A 17,449-nucleotide genomic window follows, 5' to 3' on the forward strand; every position below is an offset into this window, starting at 1 on the left:
ACAATTGATTACACACTGAATTTTTTTTAGAATGAGTGTTACGATTGACAAATGATAAACAAATGTGTAACAAATACTGACTTATGGTTTGGTTAAGTTAAAAGGAAACGGTTTCTATGGAAGAGCATTTTTAGAAGACAATGAGAAACTGATCAATCTTGAAGAGGGCCATTGGAAATAACAGATTAGTTGATTTTGAGACATATCGGGCTAATTTAAAAATAATTGCATGGGAAATAAATGAATAGAAATTGATTAAACTAAGATAATGTCTACTAGTACTTAAATTTAGAGAAAAATTTAAGACATTGAATAATCCGGCCAATTTACTAAAAAATCCCACTACATAAGCACAATGGAATTAACGAGACTCTTAAGTGCCAGTGAATTCCACAAAAAGACTCTTTCCTTTCTTTTTGAAAGTCCATTTACTCTTCAAAGGACATACCACCCTGTCAAAAAGAAATCATGGACAAAAATCATTTGCTGAAAGAGCCAAAGACATCAGTCATCCATTATCTGCGCTGCTTATCAACAGCGAGGCCAAGGGAGTGAGATGGAGCACATCCCAGCTACGCTCATCAACAACGACATCAAGGGAGTGATGGGGCACATCCCAGCTGCTTTTCAGACAGCTAACAGGAGATTCCTGCAGTCGTTACCAGTGAAATTGACAAAAAAGTCAATAAAGTCATTTTGTGTTTGACATGGACACATTTTTGAAAAACTATTTTTGATGGGCCAAAAGCAACATTCAAATGGTGAATGAAATGTGGAATAAGCAAATCAAAAGACTGAAAGACAACAACATTCAAGAATGCGTCTGCTTGAAGTTATATAGAGTCTTGTTAATACAAAGTGTAAATGTATTTGAGGAAGATTGATAAATTCATCTTGCAAATTTATAAATGTGTCTGATTTCACTCCTATTCATAGATTGTGAACTTAGGTTTTAACTCAGGGGGGAACATTGAGACATTCCGTAAAATATAAGTTAAAACCTAGTTTTTTCCGAAATTGATGAAAAATTGTCTTCTGAATAAGCTCTCCATATAACTGTTTTTTGAGATTCAAATTACGAAATTTGGACGGATAGAAAAATATTACACAAAAGAAATGTTGTAATATTACAAAATTTACAATGTTTATCAAATTGATTAACAAAAATCAATTTAAATAACCATTCACCATTAGAAAATCGCCCACATTGAGAACATTTTGGGATGGTATTTTTCATTTTTGGCAAAATCATTCACTTTGAACGTGAATTACCTGCTTTCTTTGCAAAATACTGTTATTTTGAACAAATTTACTTACTGAAAAGATAATATATAGGTTATGATTTTTACAAAAGGCAAAACAAAGGGTGAATCATAACAATAAAAACGTCTTTTCTCGGGTTAAATTGGTAATTTAACAATCTATCCTGGTCATCTGCCTCGAGGGGAATGGCCAACAGCAAGATAACACATTGAAAATCAAAAGAAAATGCAAATAAAAAGTGCATACAAATGTTTTTCTCGAATGTGATCAATCTACAAAAGAGAACACTCAAACACTCAAATCAGGGTAAATGATTCTGACAAGGATAATGGTTAAACTGATTCAGTGACTGGATTTAGTGAAAAAGCAAAATTTGAAATTTAGAACTAACAATTTAAAAAATAAATTGTTTATCTTCGAGTTAGAATTTTGGGATAAAATGCTCAAAATGGATAGGGCATCTTATAGTGGGGATTTTGATTTTCACTTATAATAATATAAAGACAACTTAAGAAAATATACAAATCTATAAATGATTTTTTTTTTTATTTGTTTTGAGCCATGAAGTCTCAACAGGGGGGGGGAGTAAATTATGGATAGCACAACTATTTAATAAAAAAAAAAAAAAATTAAGTCCTGACTATCCTTTTTTCCCCATCTATAGCTTTCCCTGAATATTCAGTTCTATGGTATTGATTTATGCTTCTCTCATCCATACAGAAGGTGACCCCTGCTGATCAGATGATGGAGTTCTGTCAGCCCACAGGGAGCGTCAAACTTAACTTCTTTCCAAGGACAGCGGTCAGGACTCTGGGGAGTGTGCTAGCACTCGCGCCATCAACTGTGTCTCCTACACACGTCGGCCTCGACGCAGGAGGCTGTTGTCATCTCAGGGAAGAAGCTAACTTGCCAGATCCGAAAAGAGGAGCAATCCAATGTGGACAACTGGATGGTGTCATCTCATCTACAAGCAACACATCATCATCACGCCAGGAGGTGTGGGGATCCTTACGGTGCCCATGCTCATGAAAAACAGCATCAAAAGCTGCCAATAGTGCCCTAATCTATTCTTCCGAAAGAATAGGCATTAGATTCTACAATGATATCTAGAGAAATGGTCGTAAAAGTACCAAAATTAGAATCCTAACAACTGAGGGAAGAAACGAGATTAGGTTCAATTTCTTCTATCGTAATGTTGAAAATTTTGGACTTTGCGGACTGCTTTGTTACATTGGTATCAGTTCCCATACACCAAATTTAAATGGACTTAGACAACATTGTCTAAAAGGACTTATCCCTAAAGGGAAACCTCCCCATTGCACACGCGAAGATCTGAGCGGGTAAGCTAATCGAGTCCCGTTCACCAAGTCATCCAGGCCCTGTGGAGACCAACGCACAGGCAGGGTTCTTTGTTTTGTGTTTTTAACCATCGCTCATTACTACTACTACTACGTTTTCTAGCATAAGAAACACTCTCGACCTCATAGAAATGAGGTGGGAGGAGGGGAATTTTTTCCTTTACGAAGGTTTTTCGCCCCTCCACGAAACTACTAACCTGTTGTATTTCTTAATGATGTGTTAACTTGAAAATCTCTGGTATTATCACTGATGTCCTTCGAAATCCACAACAGGGGGGAAATGTCAAAGCTAATCATATTTAGTTAATTGTGTATTTCTCTGTCTACTATGTTACAAATAATCCTGATGAGTTTGACCTGTATTACAATTCGTTTTCTGCTGTTTTGTACCATTTTTGAACCGAAAGATATATGACGTCGTTGGTTATTACTGCGCATGTGCGAACTTTGAACCGTAGACGTATGTGTGACGTCATTGATACTTTCTGCGCATGCGCACGCTTTTGAACAAAATTCTGTTGCAACGCGGGAAACTTGTGAGACGGTGAGACTTTTTGAATCCGTCTGCCCACTGCAGTGAATAAATTCTAAAACTACATTTGCCTCTCTTACTGATCACTCCAGTTTAACCTATTACGAAAATATTAACCCTAACAATGTACCACAATGAAATCTATCTATCGAACTATCTATCTAACTATCTATCTATCTACCCTTGTCATATGCCTCGAGAGGGGTGACCGAGGGCAAGACAAACACATACACAAAAACAAAGAAAAGAAAAAAAGGGAAAAAAGTAGCAAAAAACACACACAAACTTTTTTGGGGACCATGGCCAACCCAAATACCCAAACACCCACACAAGTTAAGCACCTCGGTACCCAAGTTGGTCATGCTTTCGTCCCTCCACTCAACTCCTTGCGCCTTCACTCTGAAAAGACCGAAATGTTAAGTTATTGGTCTATCTAAATGCTGTGAACCTTCTCAAAAACTGCTCTGAACATTGACAAATGTAATATCGCCCAGAGTGACTCAGTCAAAAATTTAGAAGTGGTATTTGACCCCGATCTGTCCCTTTAAACACACGTGAAGGATATTACTAGAACAGCTTTCTTCCATCCAGATTATTAAAATTAGATGATTGGTAAAAATTTTTAACTGCACAACTGCTATTTAAGGTCAACAAAAACATAGTGCCAGAAAACATCCATAAATTATTCATTCGGAAAGAGGGAAATTATAATTTAAGGGGCTGTAGTAAATTCATAATCACTAAAGGTGAGAACAACCAGGGAAAGTGTGTGTGTGTGTGTGTGTGTGTGTGTGTGTGTGTGTGTGTGTGGAGTCAAACTTTGGAACAATTTACAAGACAAGATCAAACAATGTCCAACTATTCACTTGTTCAAATTAAAATACAAAAAAACACGACTGGCGGAATACAGAGATGAAGAAAAATGGGGTATGAGTGATACGAGGGATTGGGAATAGTGTGTCTAGAACTATGGTTAACTTTGTTGTTATTGTTGCTATTGTTATATCATAAGTGTTATTATTAATATTATTGCTATTGTTGTTATTATCATTGGTGTATTTAAAAGGGAAGATGAAGGGGTAGGGAATATAAGCATCTGCTTCTTACTACCCCTTTTCGAACATATATAACATTATTTTGTTGTTGAGTTATTGTTTTTTTTTCTGTTTTTATTTTAATTTTCTAAATAAAGTCTTCATTAATTCATTCTTCGCAACATTAAAATTCGTCTTATGCCGTCTCAGTCAGATGCGGAGATTATAATTCACACGTTTGTTACTTCCCGTCTCGATTACTGTAATGACCTACTCGCCAGTCTCCCGAAGTCCAAAATCAAGAGCCCTCAGCTGGTACAAAATGCTGCAGCGAGGCTTTTGTCGAAGACAAGAAAGTTTGATCACATTACCCGATTTTAGCTAACCTGCATTGGCTCCCTGTTAGCTTAAGATGTAATTTTAAGGTTCTGTTGGTATTACCTCATACAGATGTAAAATTGTATTCATGCCTAATGCACAATGTGTACTATTTTTGCATAATGTTGACGCATATTGCACTAATACGATCCCAAAACTGTATGTAACATCCTACATGCCCACATTTCTTGTGTAAATATTGTGTAAATTATAACCTTTATCTTCTTTGTTCCTTACATTGTGTAAATTATAACCATATCTTCTTTGTTCCTTTATCTTCTTTGTTTTTTTTTATCCTCACTGTTAAATGTGAAACTGTAGTGTCACGCCCAATTTCATTGTCACAATATGTTCAACCCATTTTGTAACAATGACAAAAAAGGTATATTCTATTCTATTCTAATAGCCTTCGCTTTGAAAACGCTGGTCTACTAGTGATCCCAAGAGCCAAGAAGAGATCCGCAGGTTCGAGAGCGTTCTCCATTCGGGCCCCGGTGCTGTGGAATGCTCTTCCCCCTGAGATTTGATCTGCAACCTCAGTGGAAATGTTTAAATCTAAGCTTAAAACACACTTCTACTCTATAGCATATGAATCATTTATATTTTATGTTGATAATATGTGTATTAATTGCCCTCATGTATGTTTTAGATGAGGGTATGGTGTCATAATGTAGTTTGCAATGGTCTTTGATCTGTGCAGCTCTTTGAGACTCTTTGTGATTAAGGGCTATACAAATAAACATGACTTGAGTTGACCTCCAGATGAAACCGGACACAAGAAAGCGGCCATGTCACTCAGGTCAGGGTGACACAACACACTCTTCTGTTCAACAGCAGGGCCAAACAGCTTTCACTGGATTACCACTGCCGCTTCATACAGGTCATCCCTTAGGACACGTCTAAACATCCCACTATCCTTTTACAACACCTCTCCACTCATTCCCATCACCAACAAGAGTTCTAGCTTCCACTATATTTAGACCTCTTTCCTGCAGTGCACTCATAACACCATCCATCCACGTCAATAGCGGCCTTTCTCTTGGTCTCCTTTCATTTACTTCTGCTCTGTAGCTCCTCTTCAACATTCGGTCCTCATCCATCCTCTCCACGTGTCCAAACCAACCTAGAACTTCTTATCCACACGCTTGCTCAGTTCCAGTACTACTCCAGTTCTGTCTCTCACAATTTCATTTCTCAATCTATACAATCTTGTCACTCCTAACATACTCCTCAAACACTTCATCTCAAAAACATTTAAACATTTCCTTCTCAAATCTGCGTTCAGTCTCTGCACCATACAACACAGGTGGCACAATCACACTCTTAACATCCATACTCATACTTTTGTTGCTCATCACCCTCCTCAGAGCACCCAAACCCTCGCTTCCTTGATTAACTCTGTACAATACCTCGCACTCCCTTCCACCAACTGCGGCCACATCACAACCCAAGTACCTAAAGCTTTCAACTTCTTCCAGCACCTGTCCATGCAAACTTATTTCCAACGCCATGCCCACTCCATCACGTAAACACTTCATCCCCTTACTCTTCCCAACATTCACACATAATTTATGCCCATCACACACCCTTCCAAACTCCATTACCAACCTTCTCAATATTTCCTCAGAATCAGCCACAACCTCTGTGTCAACTGCAAACAACAACCGACTTACCTGCCACACCGTTCCACTGTTATTCATCATCTCTACACCTCAACCAAATACTTTTGGATTCACCTCTCTCACCACATTATCCATGTACACATAAAACAGCCATGGTGATATCACACACCCCTGTCTCACACCAGTCAACACACGGAACCAATCACTTGTCTCATTACCCACTCTTGTACCGAAGTTTCTGGGAGTTTGACAGCTGAAAGTAGCACAAAACGAAAGTTTCCCGCTATAATGCTAGTCGGTATGGGGAGATTTCCTTGTACAGAGTAAAAGGCATATTCCCAAGAACCAGCAAACATGGTGTTAAATTTGAAACCGTCCTCTTACTTGTTGTCTCGGAGAGATTTGGTCTTGTGCTCCAGTTGGTTGTAACGCGCGGCCCACGTGCTGGAGTCAAGGCCGCAGGGCAGGCCTGCATAACCTCTTCAAGCACCCGGCATGCGGGGGCAGAAGACAAGAGCCAGTCGGAAAGAGTGAGAGCAAACTAACGATCAGTTCCCTTTTATATATGGACCAGGGACGCTTGACCAGACCATGCTTCTACAGGCGTGGTCTTAGATATCTGATACTCCCAGTATCAGGTAACAGTCTAGAAGTTGCTACATTTGTAGAAAGCTAAAGAAGTGACTATGGTAAAATACTATACGTAGCCAAAATACAATACAACATTATTTATATCTGTACATTCAAGGAAACTGTGGGGGTCAGATGCATCGACATTTCGTTCTGTATACACGTGTACTAGAATGACAATAAAGTAGATCTGAATCTGAAAATCTGAAATTTGTGTTATTTTCTGTACTTGAGAATGCCCCTTCAATCGACATAATTACGTACAGTGAGAACATTATTTTATAAATATATATGCCTCGGATGTTCTAATTACATTCAAAACTTCATTTTATAAGATTTCATTATGGTACATGGTGAATTGGTACGTTCAGGAACTGTCCAAAAGGGGTCGCAGTCGTTCTATCCATTCCAAAGTTCTGAGTGACTTGGAAGTTAGTTTTGTGCTTTGCTTATTTGCTCTACAGTCAACCCTTTTGTGAAGGAGGCAGCTCCTCAGGTTGCATCCTTCAGCACAACTTGCAACAGTCCAGCACAGAAAGTCCGCTTGGGTTGTCTATCCTAGGTACCACTTGCAACAGTTCTGCTGGGATGTCCTCTGTGGGTGGTGCATCCCTAGGCGCAGCTTGCAGTACTTCACCAGGAATGTCTCGTAGGGAGGTCCTTTTGGGGTACCTCTCCTTGCAACAGTTCCGCTGGAAGATCCTCTTGGGGTGCCTTTTCTAGGCACCGCTTGCAACAGTTCCGGTGGGAAGTCCTCTGGGGGGTGCCTTTCTTAGGTGCAGCTTGCAGTACTCCACCACGAATGTCTCACAGGGAAGTTCATTTGGGGTGCCTCTCCTAGGCACAGCCTTCAGTAATCCACAAGAAAAGTCTCACAGAAGACCTTTTGATTGCTCCTCTTTGTTACCGCTAGCAGGTATGCGTTGGGGAAGTCCTTTGAGTTGCTTTTCTTTGTCACAGCTTGTAGGCAGTCATCTGGGCAGAAGTGGTGTACCTTGAGGTGACAAACAAACAACATGCTGCTGGTTCTTCCCACCCCCCATTTTATTGCCAACAGGGTCACTCCTAGGAGGTGTGTGTTTTAGGACTCTTTTGAGGGTAAGGTTCAGTACAAAGGTGTAGTAAGGATGGGAGTAGGGAATCACAAAAGGAAACGATTAAGACCACACATTAAGTCTACATTAAGCAAACTACTGCAACCTAAAAAAGAAAAAAGAAAGAAAAAAGAAGGCCTACAAGTTACGGAAAAAACAAGGAGATTACTCCAGGCAAGTTATTCTAACCCACCAAAGGTCTTTATGACTACCGGATGTGACCTTTGGAAGGTGGGAGTCGTTGACGGTTAGGGGGTTCTCAGTAGCAAGGTCCCTTGTCTTTTAGTTCAAGTTGAATTCACGTTGAATCGCCAGTCCCTTACAAGTCCCTTGCTAACATTCTTTTTGCTTTTTGGCTACATATTTCACTACTTGCAGATTGTAATCTGCAGAATATGATTTTCTTTTTGGTGTTGTTTGGTTCTGTCTTCGCAGTTATTTTAAAATTACCTGTGTTGCGGTGAAAAATGTCCCCCAGCGTGAAATGCACTCCTCGCCTGCATACGTCACTCGCGCGAACGCCACTTAAATGACTATGTATCTCATTTGCTGGGGAAATGTAATAGAACAGTCACGCACAGAGTATTTGCACCTTGCATAGAAATCCTTTTTGAGCAAGTTTAAAATATTTACTTTGGCGAAATTACGCCTTATCTTCTGAACATTCGTGTCCTGATTGCTAAGAAAAGGGGTATATTGTTCTGCACAATATGACACGGTTGAAGTTATCCACAAAGGCCTAGAGCATCCTCTTGCAGTTTAGTGTGAAAGAAAAAAAAAGCGAAACAATATACAGTGGAATTGGAGTTCGAAAGCCGGTACGCTAGGGTGCGATGCTGAGCGGCGTACGGGTGTAGATGCTGAGCGGCGTACGGGTGTAAATCGGGTAGATTGCCCCCACCCCTCGTGAAGAACTGTTATGACATGCGCGCGCACTTCTTTTCGCTTTCGCTTTTAATATCGGTGAACGGAGTGTTTTAGCCCCTAATTATGCCTCCGAAAAAGGTCGGTGCAAGCAGCAAAGTTGCTACAGGTGAAAAAAGAAGAGTAGTGATAGATAGATAGATAGATAGATAGATAGATAGATAGATAGATAGATAGATAGATAGATAGATAGATAGATAGATAGATAGATAGATAGATAGATAGATAGATGGATAGACGAGAGGCATCCTTCTTCTTGACGCTGCCTCCCCAACACGCTGCCGCATAGAAGAGGGCGCTTGCCACTACTGTCTCATAGAATATTTTCAGGAGCTTTTTGCAGATGTTGAAGGAGGCCAGCCTTCTGAGGAAGTAAAGTCGGCTTTGCCCTTTCCTACATAGAGCTTCTGTGTTGGCAGTCCAGTCCAGTTTGTTGTCCAGCGTGCGTACAACTATTGTATTTAAGAAAGAAATAATAGAGCATGGCTCTTGCAGACCACCACAAAGGTAAGAAATCCTATTCATAATTATTTTCTTTATCCTTTAACCGCTCACCACTTTTTCTGGAGACCCGGGTGCTAAATGACATGTAAACGACCTGATTTTTTTATTTTTACGCGTTCATGTTCGCGTAATCTTTCGTGCTGAAGATTATGCTAACGCTAACGTACGATTAGCCTGGGTTAGCTTCATTTTTACGTTCATGGTAAACATTCAGGGTGTTGGAACAGATTAAAACGATTTTACATTACTTTTAATGGGAAAAACGATTTTCGGTGATGGAACAAATCGGTTTTCGAACAGGGTTCTGGAACGGATTATGGTCGAAACAGAGGTTCCACTGTACAAGAATGTGTTAAAAACTTCCCAGGAGTCGCACCCCTGGTCAAACTCTAAAATAAACAAACTGTCACTTATAGCCCGCAAAATACGGTAATTAAGTTTTTTCAGTAACACGCCTAACACTAACCTTGTCTTTGTCAGCCGCCCCCTGAGTGGCTGCCTGCAGCAACTTTAGCAACAGCATGTCCGACATCTCTTTCTGAAAGTTGACATCCACGCAATCCCTGGAGGAGGCGACAAAAGGATAGAAATCAAGTCAATGAGACACTCAACGGACATAATGACCCGCGTTTGATGAGTTCTCACGTGTTGAGGAAAAGTGCGTCAGACAGTTTACTGAGAGACCAGGCGGCCTTTGCGCGGATATTGGAGGATCGGTCGTCCAGGGCAGCGAGAACCACGTTGGCCGTGTCAGCCACAAACATCAAGTCCTGAAATGAAGACAAATGAATATCACAAGTAAAATTATAATTCACAAATCTGTATTTATATACCAAACAATCTCCATCCTCATCTTTCAAACTTGATTTTATGATTGTTTGATCTATTAACCGCAATACGACATACCAGTTTGTTTTAAAATTAAGAATAGCCATTTCTTCATAGGTGAAGAGTTGGCAAAACTTATTGGGTTTTTTTTTCCCCAATTTTTTTTATCATATGAGAATCAATTTTCACTTAACTGATACTTATAAACATTCAAAATAAGTGCACTTACTACGGTCAATTAAAAACTAAAAAAATCCTAAATCGATGCTCCAAAAACAAAGGTTATTCATTGTATTAAGTCAGTTTGAAGATAAAATTATGTATCAACACTTCCTTTAGCAGATCACAGGGAAATGATTATCTTGTTGTACATACAAATCAATATTTTGAAAAATTACACCATATCCTGACAGTTGTCATATTTCATAATTATTTCATACCCGCAGGATGCATTATACAGTGAGAAGAAGTATTTGAACACCCAGCTATTTTGCTATTTCTCCCACTTAAAAATCATGGAGGGGTCTGAAATTTTCATTGTAGGTGCCTGTCCACTGTGAGAGATAAACTAAAAAGAGGAATCCAAAAATCACAATGCATTATGTTTTTTAACATTTTATTTGTGTGATAGAGCTGCAAATAAGTATTTGAACACCTGGGAAAATTAATGTTAATATTTGGTACAGTAGCCTTTGTTTGCTATTACAGAGGTGAAACGTTTCCTGTAGTCTTTCACCAGGTTTACACACACTGCATTAGGGATCTTGGGCCACCCCTCCACACAGATCTTCTGTAGATCAGTCAGATTTCTGGGCTGTTGGTGAGAAACAGAGTTTGAGCTCCCTCCAAGATTTTCGATTGTGTTCACGTCTTGAGACTGGCTGGGCCATGCTAGAACCTTGATATGCTTCATACGGAGACACTCCTTAGTTTTCCTGGATGTGTGCTTCGGGTAATTGTCGTGTTGGAAGACCCAGCCACGACCCATCTTCAATGCTCTGACTGAAGGAAGGAGGTTGTTCCCCAAAGTCTCAAAATACATAGTCCCCAGTCATTCTCTCTTTAATGCAGTGCACTCGTCCTGTCCCATGTGCAGAAAAACATCCCTAAAGCACCCCCATGTTTTAGAGTAGGGATGGTGTTCTTCAGATTGTACTATTCATTCTTCTTCCTCCAAACATGCTTTGTGGAATTATGACCAAAAAGTTCTATTTTGGTCTTATCTGACCACAAACCTTTCGCCCATGCCTCCTCTGTATCATCCAAATGGTCATATGCAAACTTAAGACGGGCTTGACATGTGCTGATTTAAGCAGGGGAACCTTTCGTACCATGCATGATTCCAAATCATGACGTCTTAGTGTATTACTTACAGTTGTTGTAGAATTATGAAGTCGGAGCTTATCGACAGAAAGAGGCCACATTTGTTTAAACAGGAAATTCCAGGCTTGTTTCTCCCGAGTTTAAATGTCAGCTAAGTAATAACACTCGGCTTGGTTTGGAAAAACTTGTGAAGCTGACGGGAACTTGGCTGGGTCACGGCAACTTTTGATGAGAAACATGTGGACGATTGCAAAAACACTGTCAATTCTTGGAAGCATGCGGCCAGTAAGAAAATAACAACACGTGATATGGCTGATGTAATGTTTCTGCTCCGGAGGGTATAAGAAAGCTGATTGTCTCTTAGACGAATGAGAACGCTGTTTGAACGCTGACAAATATCAATAAACGACGTCTCCCTCTCCCTCAAACTTCTCTACTCTTTGTGTATATTTCTGGGGAGAGGCAATACGGTCTGCTCCTAAACAGTAACCTTAGAAACGGTGGTCCCAGCTCTTTTCAGGTCATTGACCAACTCCTGCTGAGTAGTTCCTGGCTTATTCCTCACCTCTCTAAGAATCATTGAGATCCCACAAGGTGATATCTTTCATGGGGCTCCACTCCAATTGAGATTGACGTCATGTTTAGCTTCTTACATTTCCTAATGATTGCTCCAACAGTGGACCTTTTTCACCAAACTCATTGGCAACTGCTCCGGAGCCCTTTCCAGCCTTGTGGAAGGGTACAATTTTATCTCTGGTGTCTTTGGACAGCTCTTTGGTCTTCGCCAAGTTACAAGTCTTACTGATTGCATGGGGTGGACAGGTGTCTTTATGCAGCTAACCACCTCAAACAGGTGCACTTGATTCAGGATAATGCCTGGATTGCAGGTGGACTTCTCATGGGCAGACTAACATGTCATCAGGTCAGAAAACGAGATGATACACAAGTGTTCAAGTACTTATTTGCAGCTGTATCACACAAATACATTGTTAAAAAAAATCAGGCTTTGTGATTTCTGGATTTTTCTTTTTAGTTCGTCTCTCTCATAGTAGACCTGCAACTATGATGCTGCTGGTGATATGCTGCTGGTGATACACTGCGCGAAGAAAGTCTGGCTGTTATGCCAATAAAAGGGTCCACAAGAGGTGAGGATTTATTCAAATCTTTCATGGAGTTCGCTCATGAAAAAAATGCCTTTGGATAAACTTATCTCAGTGTGTACTGATGCTGCTCCATGTATAGTGGGGAAAAACAAAGGATTTGTGACACTTCTCCGTGAACGTGAAAAAGGACCCATCCTAAGTTTCCATTGCATTCTGCATCAGGAGGCACTTTGTGCACAGATGTGTGACGGGCAGCTTGGCGAAGTGATGTCGCTAGTCATTTGTGTGATCAACTTTATTGTTGCCCGAGCCTTAAATGATCGTCAGTTTAAAGCACTGCTGGATGAAGTTGGAAATACCTTTCACGGTCTGCTTTTGCACAGCAATGTGCGCTGGTTGTCAAGAGGGAAGGTGCTCAGCCGTTTTGCGGCTTGCCTCAACAAAATACGGACTTTCCTTCAAATGAAAGGCAACGAGCATCCTGAGCTAGCGAAAACTGAGTGGCTCCTCAAGTTCTATTATCTCGTAGATATTACCGAACATCTGAACCAGCTCAACGTTAAAATGCAAGGCGTTGGAAATAGTGTTATCCCTTCACACGCTGTGTTTGCTTTTGAGAACAAGCTGGAGCTCTTCATAAAGGATCTTGAAACAGGTCGCTTGCTACATTTTGAAAAACACGAGTTTACAAAGGCATGCACGACAAGTGAGCCCACTCAAAACTTTGATCTCCACCAGCTAACTGACTTCATATCCAGTCTCCTCTAGTCGTTCAAAGCGCGCTTTGGAGAATTTCGTGAGCACTCTGGTCTTTTTAAGTTCACCACCCATCCAAACGAGTGTTCACTGAACACAGCCGACCAGAGTTGCATTCCTGATGTCTCCCTAGTAGATTTTGAAGCAGAAATGGCTGACCTGAAGGCCTCAGAGATGTGGATGAACAAGTTCAAATCACTGAATGAAGAGTTGGAAAGAATTGCACGACAGAAAGCGAGGTTGGCGAGCAAGCACGTGTGGACAGAAATGAACAAACTTCAACCCGAAGACGAGCTGATTCTCAAAACTTGGAACGCGCTTCCAGTCACATATCACACACTGAGGTGTGTGAGTATTGGTGTATTGACAATGTTTGGATCGACTTATTCATGTGAGCAGTCATTTTCACATCTCAAACACATCAAGTCCAACCTACGATTACGTTTAACGGATGAAAGCCTCAATGCCTGCATGAAGCTTAAACTCACTAAGTACCAACCAGCCTACAAAACCATCAGCAAATCCATGCAGCACCAGGAGTCACATTAATGGTGAGTATTATAACCACATTATTTAAAATAATAAATTAAGACACTTGTTATGCTCACATTTAATTGAATTCAGTCTTAAAATATATTATATGGCTCTCACTGAAACAAATTTCCAAAAATTGTGCTTTTATGGCTCTCTTGAGTCAAAAAGGTTCCCGACCCCTGCAATAAACGCTTGATGTATGCCATCATCTGAGGACTATTGCATCGATATGCTGATTGAGATATGCCGTTTTGGACTTTTTTCACAATTTCAGTTATTAATTACACTTATTGTTGATGTTTACTGTGTTTTGTCTATTGGTGCTCATGCAACATCCGTCGCATAATTTTCCTCATGCTGTAGGTTTAAATCAGAGGATGTTGGAATTGTGGCTTGAGCCACTCTTTGAGACTCTCTGTAATTAAAGGTTTCCCCAAACAGAATTCTTTTTTTTTCAATTAGGCACAGACTATGTAGTGTTCCTCCCCAAACTTATGCAAGTAAATTGCAAAACATTTCACACGCTGGCGAATATGAAAACATTTAGTCTCAAAGTTGACTAATTTAGTTGTTTGCTTTGGAGCTGTATAATCATTGAAGGAACACGAAATGGGCAATCCTAATAACACACAACATGTGAGGCCAGCTTCGAATCAATTGTTAGAAATGAGTGGTATACAATCGCTGTTCACTCCTTGGAGGCAGGAAATTGTGGCTTTTTGTTTGTGTTTTTGCCGCGTGTGTCGCAGTTGGTATAATTTTGTCTGGCTATCTCCCTGTCATCGTCGGGGCTGCCGAAGGCCTTCCGAACTGGCGCACGTCGGCCGCTCAATGTGTTGCTTGGCCTGCTAGCTTGGCGTTAGCGCTATTTTGCTGTGTCCCTTGGTTTATTCCCGGCCGGCTTTGCGTTTGTAACCATAGCCGCAGCAGCTTTTCATTGTCGATTCCCAGTTAGCCTGCCTGCACACCGCGTGTTTTTTGTAGTCTAGCTTTAGCACCGTTTTTACTGTGTCCTGGTTAGCCTGGCTGCCCACCACACATTTTTTGATCGAGTAACATAGTGTAAGCCCAGTTTTGACTGTTTCCACTGGTTTATCCTCAGCCAGCTTTGCGTTTATCACTGTAGCCGTTGCCACTTTTAGTGTTCGTTTCTGGTTAGCCTGGCTGCTCATTGCGTGTTTATGGGTCGGCAAGCCTCATGTTTTCTCGCCTAGGCTGCAACAGCCTTTCGTTAATCTTTCCCGGTTACCATTCAGTTGGCGGCTCTTTGTGTGCTTTTTTTGCCCTTTTTATGACTCTTGCCCTTTGTTGTTCCATTACTGCATCCATATGCAATACAACGCCTAGGAATTTTACACAAAAACAACCCAAAATTTGCTTAAAACACTTGTAAAATGCATTATCTGATGCTGCTGGAAATGTGAATTTCCCTGCGGCGATGAATAAAGTATCTATCTATCTATCTTATCTTGGAAAACAATTAGAACAGGGGTGGCGAACACGTGGCTCAAGAGCCGCATGCGACTCTTGCCTGATAAGAATGAGGCTCTTTGCCTCATTATATTTTCTATATACTGTGACTCATTGCCTTGTTTCATGTTTATTTCATTTTTTTGTGTGTAGTGAGGGTGGACACTTTCCTTGAAATAAACACAAGAACAATACTTGTTGTATTGTAAGGAGAGGAGTGTGTTATGGGAAATAATGTTTTTAATTGTGTGTGTTTGTGTGTGTCTGCCTGTCATGGCAGGTCAGTGCGTGGTGTGGCTCTTTGACTCTCACAGTTAAAAATTTTGGCTCTTTGTGTCAAACTTGTTCGCCACCTCTGAATTAGAATATACATGTAGATTTTATACAAAAAAACAATTTATTTGGGATTAACCTTAATGATTGAACGTAGGAATAGTACCTCTCTCAGGCAGGGGAATAGCACGTAAATCCCCAAAGCTCTAATGGCTGCCATCTTGACCAGGTCACTATCGCTGTAGGCGTGGCCCAGCAGGACTGTGATGCACATTAGTTGCATCTTGTTCTAAGACAAAAATTTTGTAAAATGTGTTCATACAAATTGGCTTGTCTGTCTCCATCCACATCACATCCATGATTTTGATGACTTTGCCCACGTAGGAAAGCAAAACAATTGCGCAACTCACAGGCAGTTGAGCGAAAGCCTGCGGCAGGATGGAGGCGAGCGTGTCGCAGGCGCTGGTTTGCAGAGTAGGATGTTGCTGGTTCTGCAGTGCGCTGTTCAGCGGTCCGCTCAGAACCTTTTCCCAGAACTCAACCACCTTTTGGTACATGATCATATAATTAGGAAGTCACTTTCGAGGTCAGGAAAATGCTTGAATTTCGCGTGAATTGTTTGAAAATTATTGCAAATGCCATATTTCTTAGCAATCTGAATACATAGCAATGAATGATATTTTTTTAAAAGATGAGTAAAAATGACGCCGACACGATTGCTCTGGTGGCTTATCATTAGGGCGTTGTCATATGAAGAGTCACTGCCCCCTAATGGTAGCAGCTAAGGAGGATAGCTCCTTTTTGAAAAACGGCTCTTTTGGCTCAGCTCACTCCTTGGATTTTTTTTTATTTTAATTACAAATAATCAATAATAATAAAACTTTATGCATCAAAATATTTCGTAAATAGTATTTTCACATGTTTTGAAGGCGATCCCTCAAAAACACAGGAAATATAAATACAAACGTTCAAAGATCTAGCAAAAAACTAGAAATGTCAACGTGTGTCAACATACTTGATTCAAAGGGACCCGGGGGCCCTCTGGAACATCACTACCCGACTGGTACTGCTGGGTAATACTGGTTCCAAGTTCTTCCAGCAGCTGTGGAAAGGTGTTAAACATTCTTTATATAAGCAAGTTTATCTGCAGCATATTTTTTCACAGAGATAGTGCTCATACATTATGAGAATCAAAATGCAGATTTATATTTTATGAGCAAAGTTGTTGCTTTTGAAGTTATTTAAGTTCAAATTAAGGTTAAATTTAGAAATAAGTCCAAAATAATAAAAATAAATGACACTCTTTGCTTGACCTATTCCAGTGTCAGACCTGAGAGAAAATAAATTCAAAATATAATAGAATCAGAAATGCAATCTATCAAATATGCTACACTATATGTAAATTGTGACTATTTGGGCAGTGTTGGTTTGGGGGAAAACTACCTTTCTTCGGCAACGATAATATAGCATTGTTTTGCTCCTCGATTTTCACGCCGATGGAAAAAGTATCACCTCAGGCAGTAAAATAAAGTAAATACACTGCAAAATTGTTTTGCCTACTTAAGCAGAAAATATGGCTCATTTTAAGTGGGACTTTTAAGGAATCTTAAAGGTGGGGTGCATCACTTGAAATTGCAGACACCACATTTGATAGAGAAAATATTCTACTTTCAGCTTGTTCTGAGGAAACTCCAAACAAAGCACACCCGCCATTAATATTCAAAATAAGCTAAACTTCTTCCTCTAGAAAATGGGAGACCATTTAGTTTAGGGGTCTAAAATGTGGTGCCCACAGACCTGTTCTGAAAATAGCTCACCAGTGC

The 17,449-nt window shown here is 40.2% G+C and overlaps 1 protein-coding gene across 1 annotated transcript in view; it reads right to left on the reverse strand.

Annotated features, from left to right (window-relative positions):
* The window catches only part of heatr6 (HEAT repeat containing 6), a 91,982-nt gene that overhangs the window by 14,638 nt on the left and 59,895 nt on the right, over positions 1-17,449 (reverse strand). Inside the window, exons 13-17 of the mRNA XM_088320732.1 lie at positions 16,642-16,728; positions 16,037-16,171; positions 15,793-15,915; positions 9,985-10,109; positions 9,806-9,902 (exon numbers count right to left, since the gene is read on the reverse strand). Coding sequence (XP_088176858.1) covers positions 9,806-9,902; positions 9,985-10,109; positions 15,793-15,915; positions 16,037-16,171; positions 16,642-16,728 — 567 coding nt within the window. The remainder of the gene's footprint in view (positions 1-9,805; positions 9,903-9,984; positions 10,110-15,792; positions 15,916-16,036; positions 16,172-16,641; positions 16,729-17,449) is intronic.

This window comes from Urocampus carinirostris, chromosome 17 (assembly GCF_059441175.1).
Source record: "Urocampus carinirostris isolate Australia breed hairy pipefish chromosome 17, RoL_Ucar_1.0, whole genome shotgun sequence".
NCBI classification, from domain to species: Eukaryota; Metazoa; Chordata; class Actinopteri; order Syngnathiformes; family Syngnathidae; genus Urocampus; species Urocampus carinirostris.